We start from the raw sequence: 12,690 nt of genomic DNA, 5'->3' as shown, positions 1-12,690 counted from the left end.
CGTCAGGATTTTCTTGATTCATTGTCAATGTAAACAAATGAAAAATGCATGATCATTTAGTTTAATAAATCGATCAAGGAATATTATTTCTTGACTAGCACAGCCTTAATTATATAGGAGTATCAAATGAATCAATTATCATTCCAGCATCTAAAGTCCACTCATATCCAAAAAGGTTCAAAGAAACATAAATATAATTTTATATTTTTCTGTCAAAGTTATTTTTCAAATTATGGTGCAAATTGCATTAACTGTTTAGCTTGCAGCAACGCCCACATTTAATGCAGAATCTTCAAATGCTCCTTTACTGTTTGAACTTGTCGACATCGACGTTGATTGATACAAACAGTTCTTTACATGCAGAAACACTCATTCAATTTGACTGATGTTATTGATAAACAAGATTTTGATTGGCTACTGTTTGGCTTTTGCTGTTAATAGTACATAGAAAAATAAAGTGACATTTCCATAAAGTTAAGTCATTAAAAGCCGAATCTACAAACTTAAATTCCAGAATCAAATTTTACACACATCCTTCAAACTTCCAAAAAACATTCATTAGCTACTTCCCATTGATCCCTTCCCTATGATCATAAGTTAAAAACGACAAAAAAAAAACTCCAAATCTAATTTACACAGTATCTCATTTGGCTCCGGTTTTGTTTTAGTGCTGAACTGGGTACCTGACTGCAGCGGCTAGCAGCCTTTGCTGTTCGATCTGTAGCACGAAACTATGATCATTGATCAGAACTATTTAATGCTAAAGTTCATTACAATAACTTTTTATAGAAACACAGGAGGAATACTATCTAACTTATTAATGCATCGTACTTTCATCAATACAAATAGTTTAAAGTAGCTAGGATGAAAATGTGTACGATGTTTAAATTATTAGGCTTTGTTTGGTAGTGAAATTTGAAAAGTAAAAAAAAATTCAAAAATGTTCTTTGTAGTGCAAAAGGCAAAATTGTTAAATTTCAAAATTTATGATAGAACATGATTTTCGGAATGTAAAAAATATTGGCGTCAATAATTACCTGGAAAAGTTCATGAAGTTTGTTCTTGAGATAACAATATTCATGCTCAAGCAACTCTAGAGCTCTCAAACAACTGAGAAAAAAAAAGAGAAAAACAATTATTTTTTTCAGTTTTAGTGGTCCTAGTATATAGGCGAATTATTTTATTTAAAAATAAGAAAAAGTTGGTTACTTACCCAAGTCGGTTATTCTGCTCGGACGCAACGCGAAAGGCGACGCAGACGTTTCTGACGCGTTTTGCACCAATGCTTGAACTGCTTCCTATAAACTGATTCAAATGCACTCCCATTTTCTTGTAGTCCGAAAACTCTCTATCCATTCTGTTTTTTTTTTCGCCATATTATAAAAAGAGTACCACTCCATCAGTAAAAGATGAAAAGAAAAAGAAAAGATAACAAACTCAGAGGGATTAAAACCCATCAAAAAAAACTCAACTTTTTCCTCCTTTTATTCCCACGCTTGATATAAAACATGCCCACAATAAAGTAGTACTAGTAAAATCGCTTTTATGAGTTCACCTCTTCGAAACAATAATAGACTATTTTTAATAGAATCTCGACTAAAAAAACATACAAAAAACACTCACAACAAGGATCTGAGATTTCGTAAGAGTTTTTCGGACTCCTGGAAGTAGATGTTGACAACTTCGGAGACGAAATTAGGAGAGTATTCATCTTGAAGCTGCTGCAGCTGCAAAAATTGCTCGTCTAATACTCCCTATTTTATTTTACGTACAAATAAAAATCACATTTAGCATCTGTGCGAAAAAACGAAAATCTGAGAACTAATAATAGCAAATTATTAGGAACCTGGTGGAAGAGTAACGCGAGCAAGCGATTCATATCACCTCGCAAGCGTTCGACGCCGAGGCCAAGCATCCACAGAGGTAGACCCGTTTTGGCTGCTTTTTGTAAATGAGGGAATAGTAGTATTAGAGAAGGAAAAGGAGATAGAATTAAATTAGTCTCAGGCTTTTTTCCTAAATATGGGGGCGAAAGGAGAGTTGCTTTCGAGAGGAGTGTGTATGTCGTTTCTTATTTCAGGGTTTTAAAAATGGCAGTAATTGCTTTAATTTGTTTGCAGTCAAGTCAGGTGAGAGGTGAGAGCCGAGACTATGCTTATAAAGGATCACCATCTGGCGGTGAATCTGACCCCACCTATCCTATGGACTCTCACTTTTACTTTTTTTTTTTGTTTTATTCGTTTACCTTTCTAAATTGGCCCTAAATAATTTTAAAAAATCATGCTCTTTTCATTGTAATTTGTTTTTCATAAATATGTCTGAAAAATTAAAATTGGAAGTGGGAAAAGTGATTTTTTTAAAATAGATTGAAGAAATAAGATAAAGCTAATTGAAACACTTAATATACTATTTTGGTTAAGTTTTTCGAAACAATATTGCCAGTACTGTTTTATGTTATGTACTATTTATCTAAGTTGTTTCTTTTTCATTTTTTAAAAAATGAGAAAAAGGAGCTTACAACATGGTAAATTGAACTCCTATTAATTAAAACTATAGTTTGACAAGCATAAACTAGAAATACTTAACTAGGGATGAAATGACAAATTAAAGCTTTTTTTCATTACACGCATTCTTATTTTGTCCATCCAACATGTTCGTTTTTCCATAATGCAAGTACCTAGTACATCTTTTCCTTTCGGAAAAAATGAAAACAGTGCGTACATCTTTTCCCTTGTTATTATTTCTTCACATGCTAACCAAATGTTCCTTTTTTTATACTTCAAATTAATTTACTTCCGTGCATTTCAATTTTAATCAAGTGGATACTCTCTTCTTTTTAATCTATATGTCGTTTTACGTTTTTCAGTAATTAATTAAACAAATCTTTGCAATTAAATTAAGTTAAATGAATTAAGCAATATTTAAAAATTGCAAAGTAATGGGATGGGGTAATCGAGGTGAGTGTGGGGAATAATGTAGACCGGCGGGCCTACTCAGGATGATCTATGTACATACAACATACAGAGTGACTGCAGGATTAGAGAGTGGCGCAGTCGTTTTTATTTTTGGTGTTTGAGTGGCTTGGGCTATACCTATATGGTGGGTTATGTGGTGACCTGCAACTTGCTTGGAACCTCGTTTAAAGACGGAATCAGGATTTAAAATTTGGGATTCTAAATTTTAAAAAATTAAAATATGTATGTTTTGTTCATAGTAAGATTCAAATTGATAACTCCAGTGTGGAAAGTATTTTCATAATATTTTTCTTCTCACTGAATTGTTAATTAACTTTATGAGAAGTAAACAAGTTAATATACATTTATATTTATATAATTTTCTAATATACATATATGATCAACGAAAATGTTACTGAATTCATTTGCGAACCCTAGTTAACTTCGCCTCTGACCCAGTACTGAGTCAGGCTCCTCCTCCGCGTGCTGTCCGCTTTTGGTGCAATGTGCGGCCTTCTTAAGGTTCCTCAATCCTCTCTCACCCTTTCACCCGACAACTCCCTGCTCCTTCTGACTCTAATATCCATCCCATCTCCTTTTATTTTACCACCTAGCACTTCCTCCTTTTAATTACCTTGTCATCTCACTTTATACTAGTTAGTCTGGTTTATTACTAAACAACATAATTAGTTTTATAAATATATCTCAAGAGGATAGTATATATACAATTTAATTATACTTTGTGAAATTAGAAAAAAATATTTTTGATAACCACATATCAAACTTAAATGTCAAAAGAAAAAGTAACAATAAAAAAGAGATGTTAAAAACAATAGGAAAGTAGAATATTAGGGATAACAAATTGAACAGTAACAAATATTACTCCTCAGTATGATCATAAATTATTTTTCTTAAAATAAATAAAAATTGTAAAGTTGAATTATATATTTATACAAAAGAAGTACACTATTGTTTAATAAGATAATAAAGGATGTTTGATTGGGAACAAGTTATTTTGTGGTTAGCTATTCTGAAATAACTTATTCCACCATGTATATGGGTTAACTTATCCATCACTATAATATGCAAAATGATATGATAAATTATCTCAAACATGACAATATAATAAGATATAAAATTTTATCCATAACTATTTCTTATTCTATCGCTATTTATTTTTATATGTTGCGCCAACAATTAGTGAGCCTGCCTTTGTACTCACTCACTCTGCATACTGCCAAAATGCTAACCACACTGTATACGACTGTGGTTTTTCACTTTTCATCTGACTCCCAATTTTGTCCTTAACGGAGTAACCTTTTTTCATAACTTTTTCTCATTTTTGAGAGTGCAAAAAGAGAGAATTGTTTGTTTATGCCACTACCTCCATGCTCACCAAGTCTTGGAGTTTGGCCAAAGCATTAACTTTCTGGTCACTGCTAAACATGCTACAGTCGCAATGTTCTTCACTCTGTAACAGCTCAAGTGAAGACGTGGCAAGCTGAATCCTGCTCCCTGCTGGAAAGTTATATTAAGCAAATTTATTAAATAATGAAAATTGGAATCAAATAAATTAATTGAAATGTGATAGAAACTTATGTTCGGTTTCAATTTAAGTATTTTAGTTTGATTGAATACCAAAATTTTATAACAAAAATGGCAAGTAATTCTTTAAATTTTGTGGTACTATTATGTTAGTCACATAGATTGTTGAAATTAGAATACTTAGGTACAATCAACCTAAAAACAAAAGTAAAACACCTAAATTGGATTGGAGGAAATAATATTCAAGCTAGTTGTTACTCCAATACTAATAGAAATATAGTTTTTAAGCCAACGAAAATTCATGGGAAATTTATATTATATAACATTAAATTTGCTATTAAAACGCAAAAAAATAGATTGTTACTAAAATGCTAGAAAAGCTTTCTAACTTTTTCTTGTAAAAGATAAATATTTTTTTCTCTTAGTGATTCGATCAAGAGCAACTTTCACATATAATAAACATAAAAATCATATTTATATGTTATAGCTATAGTTTGCATAATTGCGCCCCATAACAAACATAAATATGTATATTTCGCTATACATATACAAAAGAAGCAGTTGTATAATTTCTTTATACATATATAAAAGAAATCAGTTGTATAATCTGCTTTGGTATACATATACAAAAGATCAATAGTATAATTTGTGTTTGTATAAAGCGAGAAAGAGAGAAAGACAAAAAAAAACTGGACAGGGAAAGATCGTATTTGTATAATCGTAAGTGTATAGGACAAAAATATATGCATTTGTATTTGTATATACATTTTTCTCTCGCTTTANTCAATCAAGAGCAACTTTCACATATAACAAACATAAAAATCATATTTGTATGTTATAGCTATAGTTTGCATAATTGTGCCCCATAACAAACATAAATATGTATATTTCGCTATACATATACAAAAGAAGCAGTTGTATAATTTCTTTATACATATATAAAAGAAATCAATTGTATAATCTGCTTTGGTATACATATACAAAAGATCAATAGTATAATCTGTGTTTGTATAAAGCGAGAAAGAGAGAAAGACAAAAGAAAACTGGACAGGAGAAGATCGTATTTGTATAATCATAAGTGTATAGGACGAAAATATATGCATTTGTATTTGTATATACAATTTTCTCTCGCTTTATACAAACACAATGTATACATTTGTGTTTGTATAAAGTGAGAGACGCGAGTGAGCGAGCGAGATCGATCTGGGAGAGTGGCGAGCAAGATCTGGGAAAGGAGAATGAAAATATATGTATATATACAATTTTCTCTCGCTTTATACAAACACAAATGTATTTTATACATTTGCGTTTGTATAAAAAGCGAGAGAGGAGGGAGAGAACGAGAGTGGCGAGCGATATTCACCAGGAGAGAAGCGAAATAGCAACAGTTTAATATAGGGTACAATTAAATCAAACTATATTTATAACATTTAATTTGAATTAATAATTTGTTAATATATACAAATTTTCCCTTCAATCAATATATTTGTAACAATAATCATTACATATTTTTTAGTGAAATTTTCAATAAAGAAATAGTAAAAAAAAATTAGTAGTGCAACTTTGCAAGGTCTATCCTTTTATAATGTGGTGAGTAGCTAAAACTGCCAATTCTTTTTAATTATTATTAAAACACCATAAAAGTTTCGATAACCGAACAAACATTTCCCATTCTTTATCATATTTTTATCCCAAACATTCTAAAAATTACTGCATGCTTGGAATTAAAAATATCAAACTTCCATAGCTTGGGAGATGAACCCTTACACAAATGTTGATAAGTTAAAAAATACAACACTTTTGAAGACGCCCATGTCCAAAATGCTTCTCCAATTTTTTAATATAAATGCATAGACTTCATAATCATGCTTTATGCTCCCGTGCTTATTTACTGTAGCTGTTTCTCCTTTCAAATTACAACTTTCTAAATGTTTGCTAGTAGTATTACTTCTCGGCATCGTTTGGCTTGATATAAAATTTAATAGAAGATATTTTAAGGTATTATACATATATATGCTTTTTAATTTGGTATTAGCCATGACTTTTATTCTCTCCATTTATGATGTACACAAATGAATACTTAAATTTGTATAATATTAAACAATTAGACACATGTGTTCTATCTGACATAATACACGTGAAAACATGTATCTACTTATTTAAATCAATATAAGTTTAGGTGCGCCCCACTTATGAAAATTTAAAGTTGGAAGACATAAACATCAAATGAGGTCAAGTTAAAGTGTGCAAACAAATTATAGATATTTGTGTGTGGAGTATAACTTATTTAATTGATGATAAAAATCGAATTTTAAAATTAAATTGTTTTAAATTATGTGGAGGTTACATTTTTTGTGGCCGAACTAAAGAATGTGCCACAAAAATTTGGACGGAAAGAGTATATTATAATTATAGACAACTTATGATATCTTTTGGCCTAGAAATTCTAAATGTATACTTGAAATTAAAACTTTGGGCAACTAATCAATAATCTAATAATTCGTGCGCTTCCTAAAAGTTTAATTAATTAGGACACAATTGCATCATCTTCATGTCACGTTTGTGCTTCAAAATATTAGTGCCATTGATACATTGCTCGAGATCACAATTATTTTGCCTTTTTATTGTCTGATTAGCTCGTATGAGTGCAATATAATACAGAATTCAATAGAAATGTAATTATGTGTTTACCTATATTCTATAGTCATCCAAGGTTACTCCATAGTCTCATAATTTCATTTGTGAGAATGCGGGTAACTAATTATAGCGCTTTCGTTTTTTTAAAAAAAATAAATCAGAGTGATAAATTAATGATTAAATTTTAATGGGTCGTGAAGAGAATGTCTGTTAATTACGGTACAACTATGGTGTTTACTCCCTCGTATTATTTTTACTTGTCACTTATTTTTAAAATAAATTTTTATTTTTATTTGTCACTTTTGATATATCAAGAAAAGACAATAATTTTTTTCCATTAGCATGAAATACTTACTCTTTCTGTTCACTTTTACTTGTCATTTTTCTCTAATATAGATTTTCATTTATACTTGTCATTTTTGACATATCAAGAGTGGAGTAATATTTTTCCATGTTTACCTCAACATTAAATACTCTTTCTTCAAATCATTTTTCAAGACTTAATACTAAACATATTTTAATTATGGATTGTTTGATAAATACCTATATCAATAATCATTTCCTTAATGGGTGTGTCAAGTCAAAATGTGACAAATAAAAGTGAATAGAGGGAGTATTTTCCAAATCATTTTCTCAGACATCATTTAATTATTTTTCTTAATGGGTGTACCAGATCAGACCGTGACAAGTAAAGCGAATGAAGGGAATATATTTTAAGATTAGTGTAGTACAAAGATAATTGAGACTAAGAAAAAATTGTATGTTTCCAACTTAGTCACCATGAAAAAAAGCATAATTTTATGTTGAATGAAGGTGTTTTTTTTAATTAAGTTTTGGACTATTTAATTAATTCAAAGTTGATTAAGTAACAAAATGTTATTGACTTGTTAGGTCGTTGTATTCAAATGGGGATAGATAAAAAATCATTCTATTGGATTGATGTAAATTATGCTGGAGTAGGCATGAATATAAATTTATTTATTTTTGTCATTTTAATTATCAATTTATTTATTGTAATTTGTGATACATTCATCAAAGGAATATGGACTTGATCGATGTCTATCATTTTTTATCACTCTAAATAGTCTTTTGATTGATAATATATTTCACAAAAGAAGTGTACAATTATTTTTTTGTAAAAACGTATCTAATGGAAAAAGTTGAACAAAGATGTCATAATCTATAATTTGAAACTTCTATATATTTATTTTTAAAATGTAGATGTGAGCTTATAAGCTCAATTGGTACCTACTACCCAACTTTGGAATGTTACTCCGTAAATATAAACTTGATTTTTTTAGTTGTAGTGTCAAATAATTTGTATTCATAATTTGCATCCTATCGATGAATGTTATTGTACATGTAAAGCAAGAATCTCCAAAAAATCTCAAATAATTCAATTCAAATTAATTTTTCCTTTCGGAGAGGATACAATGACATATCTAGTTTTTTTCAAAAAATAATTTTTATCATCATTCAATCTTATATGAAATAATAGACTCGTCTAGAAATCAAACATATCCCCTCCCAGGTTTTGTCATTGTCGTTTGCTGCCTATTATTATAATATATTGCGATTTTCATTATATAAAAAGAAATAACTCATTTCGGATTTCAAAGAAGAAACTCATACATAAACATATAGAAACTGTTCGGAGCAACATGATAAGAAAAATAAATTATCGATTTGAAAATGGCAAAAAACAGAATTTGTGAATTTGTCGTTTGATATTTCTACAGTTTAATTCTGTGAATTATATATTTGACTGAAGTTTAAACAAAAATGAATGAACACATATAAAATGTAAATTATCACGTACAAGTATCACTTAAATGGTTGTCCACTATCTCTACCCTTCAGTCTCCTTAACAAGAGTTTGTCTTGCAATTGATTTAAATGGGCTCATATTCCAAGTTGTTCTTCTTTTTTATTGGATGAAATCAATTGTTTGTAAAATAGGCCCAACCCTCATTCCATTGACTCATTATATGTTCCAACAACCGTTTTCGTACGTAAAGATATATATTATTTATACGGATACATTTTATGAAAAATATATTTTTCTCATTGTTTGAGACTTGCTCACATTTTATGAGAAATATATTTTTTCATTTTCTCATTGTTTGGACTTGCTCACGTTTTATGAAAAGTACTATTATATTTTTTCTCATTATTTGGGAAAAGTATATTTTTTCTCATTGTTTGGGACTTGGAGTTATTTTGTATCATAATATAACAACAAACCTAGTGTAATATTGTGGGACATAAACTTACCATTCCTCTTTGTTTCGTGTCCATTTATCATTCACCCATTTTCATTTATTCTCCCCCGTAACAAGAGCTAACAATTTGAATGCAGCAAGGGCTTCAGTGTTGCAATAAGTTTTATGGAGAATCTATAGGCAAAGTACTAACAAATGTAGCTTTCATTCCAAGTAGTTACAAAATGGAGGAGCAGAAGAAAGAAGCTTCACCCACGTAGTTACAGTAATTAGTCACTCAAGAATCTAAATTTCTCGTGATACATATTGTGTTTTCCCTAACTGTCAGCTAATGCCAGCCTCTGTTTATGAGTATCAGTTGGTAACTTGACATCAGTGGCCAATCCAATAGCTTGAAGAAATCTTACGACATACCAAGTCATGTCAAGTTGCCACCATTTCAATCCATGCCTGGCCGAATACTCAAACGCATGGTGGTTGTTGTGCCAACCTTCTCCAAATGCAAGCAATGCCACCCACCTATATTATACAAATTATTTTGATGGAGTCCCCAAAAATGGACAAAAAGAAAAGAAGCAACAAGACAAATAAATTTAAGCGTTTATACACTAAAGTATAAAACTAAACAAGCTTACCAGTTGTTCCTTGATAAGTCACCAGTATTCCACGCCTGCTTTCCCCATACATGGCATGCTGAATTTACTAGCCAAGTTATGTGGTATACCCACACAATTCTCACCCCCTGCACACGCAGCGCGAATTTAGCAGTTGAATTTTCAGAATCTCATTGCACCAAATGCATATAACTCAAAATTTTGCCTATGTTACTAGTTTAAACTTTCTTTCAAGACTCTTGCAAGTTTGATTTTGGAAGGTCATTCTGATCAATTCTTGAAAGGTACTAGATTTTTTCTTGGTTTACTATTTCTTTCACCCTTCAAAGACAGAACTATTGTTGAACATCGTTTAACTACTACAGTTAATTGCCAGTGAGATCCAAAAGACATGTTGTATGGAACAGCAACAATTAGCACTTGATTTTGTCCAGTAGTTTGTTAAGAAAATGAAAGACCCTACCAACAGATAACACAGCAACTTTCTTCCACAAAATTGGCTCACAACTTGAGTTAGGCAGGGAGAAAGATCCAAAACTATTAGGAGATTTGACACATGAAGAAACAGTAGTCTAATGAGAGATGCAACTGTAGATTTCTTCCACAAAATTGGTTCACAACTTGCCATTGGGAGATTTGACACATAAAGAAAATACAATACACAAAATCGGGTCACAACTTGAACTAGGCGGGTGGACATATACAAACGCATTTGGAGATTTTAACAGATAACAAAGCTTGCTTAACAATATCTTAAATACCCAAAGACTAAAAAGAAAAACAAGCTTATTCAAATTGTAAATTGTATTTCCTCATTTGTACACATGATATTTCAATCTTTATGGTAGTGTTATGTGGAAAAAATGTACAATTTTTATCAACCAATTCTTCATTTTACCCCAATTAATAGTTTTCCCAAAATGTTAAAAAGGGGAAAATGAAAGCATTCTCCATGATGGAGTTGTGCAAACTAAGAAAAGCTCCACTTACCATGCCCCAAACAATGTAAGGAAATCCTCCCATTGCATACAACAGAGCTGCAAGTGCGACGGGATGGATCACATAAGTATCACGAATGAACTGATAGAAACCTTGCTTCTCCAAATCCCCCACATTGTTGGGCTTCCCACACTACACATAAATAGAACATCAGTACTCAAGAATTCCTTCCATTTCATAAGTAGGCAAATAGATTATAGAATGAAAGACTTACCCTCTCAGTAAGGGTGTTGGTATCAAACATCCAACTCATATGACTGAACCAAAATCCTTCATAAGGACTGTGAGGGTCTTTCTCTGAATCACAAAACTGATGGTGGTACCTATGAGTACTCACCCAATCAATTGGATGTCCCTACAATCACACATGACATAGTAAATTCAAATGCCTAATACAAGAAAATAAGAAGGAATACTTGTAGTGGGTTTATTGAATTACCTGAAGTGCTTGGGCACCACAATAGGCAAAAAAGTACTCAAGCCATTTGGGAAGTTTGAAACTTCTATGAGAGAGGTTTCTGTGAAAAGAAAGTGTAATACCCAAAAGTCCAGTGATTATATATAACCCAAATGCAATCCCAAGAGCAGCGTAATTGAAAGTAAATGGTGCAAATAGACAGAGCAAATGCATAGAAACCACCACCGCAGCTGAGGCCATATCCACTGAATTCCATTTCCTACCCCAAAGCACCTCCCTAGGCCGGGTTACCACTACATCAGAAAGAAGAATCCTCTTAAAGTTCGATTCTCTTTCGTTTTCTGACACGGGCTGCGTCACTGCTGCACTCACAATTGGCATTAGCATTACTCTTCTGCTAAATCTAACTTTTCCTTCCAGTCCATAACAATTCCACTTGTTAACCTCGCCAATTTTTGTTGTTATTGAAGTATAGGACAAGGAATTTACATTTTTGGTTGTTTGAGCAGGGAAAGTGCTTCTCCCCGGCCTGTGAACTGCTTGGGGAAGCGGCGAAAATGGGTAAGGCTTGGACTTAGAGGGCGGTGGTGATAAGAGGGCCATTGTTGGGCTTTTGGCAATTGTTTGGTTTGGGGTTTGCTTGGTTTATAAAGTAAGTTTGAGTTAATGGTGGAGATTTAACGTCAAGTAGGGGGGAATCCAAGTTGGGCAAAGAAGGTGATAAGTAACTGATAAGGCAGTGGGGCATTTACAATTTGGGAATCGAATTAGTGAGAGGCCATTGCTTGAGTAGTAGATTTTTTGGGACCGCCTACCTGGTTACGTCTGTGAACCAAGATTTTCGGGTCATTTCCTCCTCCTTTAATTTTGTCAGAGATATTACTAACTTTCTGCGAACGCAGAGTTGGTTTTGTGTGGTTCTGTTTTTATACCTCTCATGGTGCGTTATCCATTCTGAAATAGTCTCTTTCTGCCCAACAATGGCAACATGGATTCAAAGGAATTAGAATTTTTTACCGATGGGGTTCAAAATATAAAGAGCTAGGCATAAGAGCCCCTTAAGATATCCTGGCTACGCCCCTGATTTGAAGTGACAAATCTACGTTAATAACTGAGTTCACCGTCAAAGTTATCGGGTTAACTATATTATCTGTTACTCGTTCTTTTTCTAATAGTAATGCCAATTCCTCTGCCACATTCACATAGTTGGTTTGTCTCTTGCTTACTTTTTTTTAATGATTAATTGTGAAGATAAACTCGTTTTTAACTTCTATTAAGGAATTTTCGTGATCTGTGTATGA

At 31.9% G+C, this 12,690-nt stretch overlaps 2 protein-coding genes across 2 annotated transcripts; both read right to left on the bottom strand.

Annotated features, from left to right (window-relative positions):
• Positions 1-599: 599 nt before the first annotated feature.
• On the bottom strand, positions 600-2,084 carry LOC125860288 (pseudo histidine-containing phosphotransfer protein 6). The gene is made up of 5 exons (XM_049540215.1): positions 1,847-2,084; positions 1,624-1,754; positions 1,214-1,357; positions 1,038-1,110; positions 600-718 (listed from the first exon to the last, which is right to left on the bottom strand). Exons 1-5 carry the CDS (start codon positions 1,913-1,915, stop codon positions 665-667), a joined length of 471 nt encoding a protein of 156 aa, XP_049396172.1. The 5' UTR covers positions 1,916-2,084; the 3' UTR covers positions 600-664.
• A 7,444-nt stretch (positions 2,085-9,528) lies between these two features.
• On the bottom strand, positions 9,529-12,183 carry LOC125860110 (palmitoyl-monogalactosyldiacylglycerol delta-7 desaturase, chloroplastic). The gene is made up of 5 exons (XM_049540011.1): positions 11,411-12,183; positions 11,186-11,326; positions 10,963-11,103; positions 9,994-10,100; positions 9,529-9,877 (listed from the first exon to the last, which is right to left on the bottom strand). Exons 1-5 carry the CDS (start codon positions 11,990-11,992, stop codon positions 9,676-9,678), a joined length of 1,173 nt encoding a protein of 390 aa, XP_049395968.1. The 5' UTR covers positions 11,993-12,183; the 3' UTR covers positions 9,529-9,675.
• Positions 12,184-12,690: the final 507 nt, after the last annotated feature.

This window comes from Solanum stenotomum, chromosome 3, assembly GCF_019186545.1.
Source record: "Solanum stenotomum isolate F172 chromosome 3, ASM1918654v1, whole genome shotgun sequence".
Classification (NCBI taxonomy): domain Eukaryota; kingdom Viridiplantae; phylum Streptophyta; class Magnoliopsida; order Solanales; family Solanaceae; genus Solanum; species Solanum stenotomum.
The sequence above is the reverse complement of the archived record's forward strand: the minus strand, read 5'-3'. Positions and strand labels throughout refer to the sequence as shown.

Coding starts and splice junctions, on each gene's coding strand:
- LOC125860288 (XM_049540215.1), bottom strand. CDS start 1,915: ATGCTTGGCCTCGGCGTCGAACGCTTGCGAGGTGATATGAATCGCTTG. Junction 1,755..1,846: donor TCGCGTTACTCTTCCACCAG/GTTCCTAATAAT, acceptor AAAATAAAATAG/GGAGTATTAGACGAGCAATT. Junction 719..1,037: donor AACTTCATGAACTTTTCCAG/GTAATTATTGAC, acceptor TTCGTGCTACAG/ATCGAACAGCAAAGGCTGCT.
- LOC125860110 (XM_049540011.1), bottom strand. CDS start 11,992: ATGGCCCTCTTATCACCACCGCCCTCTAAGTCCAAGCCTTACCCATTT. Junction 11,327..11,410: donor GTGGTGCCCAAGCACTTCAG/GTAATTCAATAA, acceptor GTGTGATTGTAG/GGACATCCAATTGATTGGGT. Junction 11,104..11,185: donor CCAACACCCTTACTGAGAGG/GTAAGTCTTTCA, acceptor ATTTATGTGTAG/TGTGGGAAGCCCAACAATGT.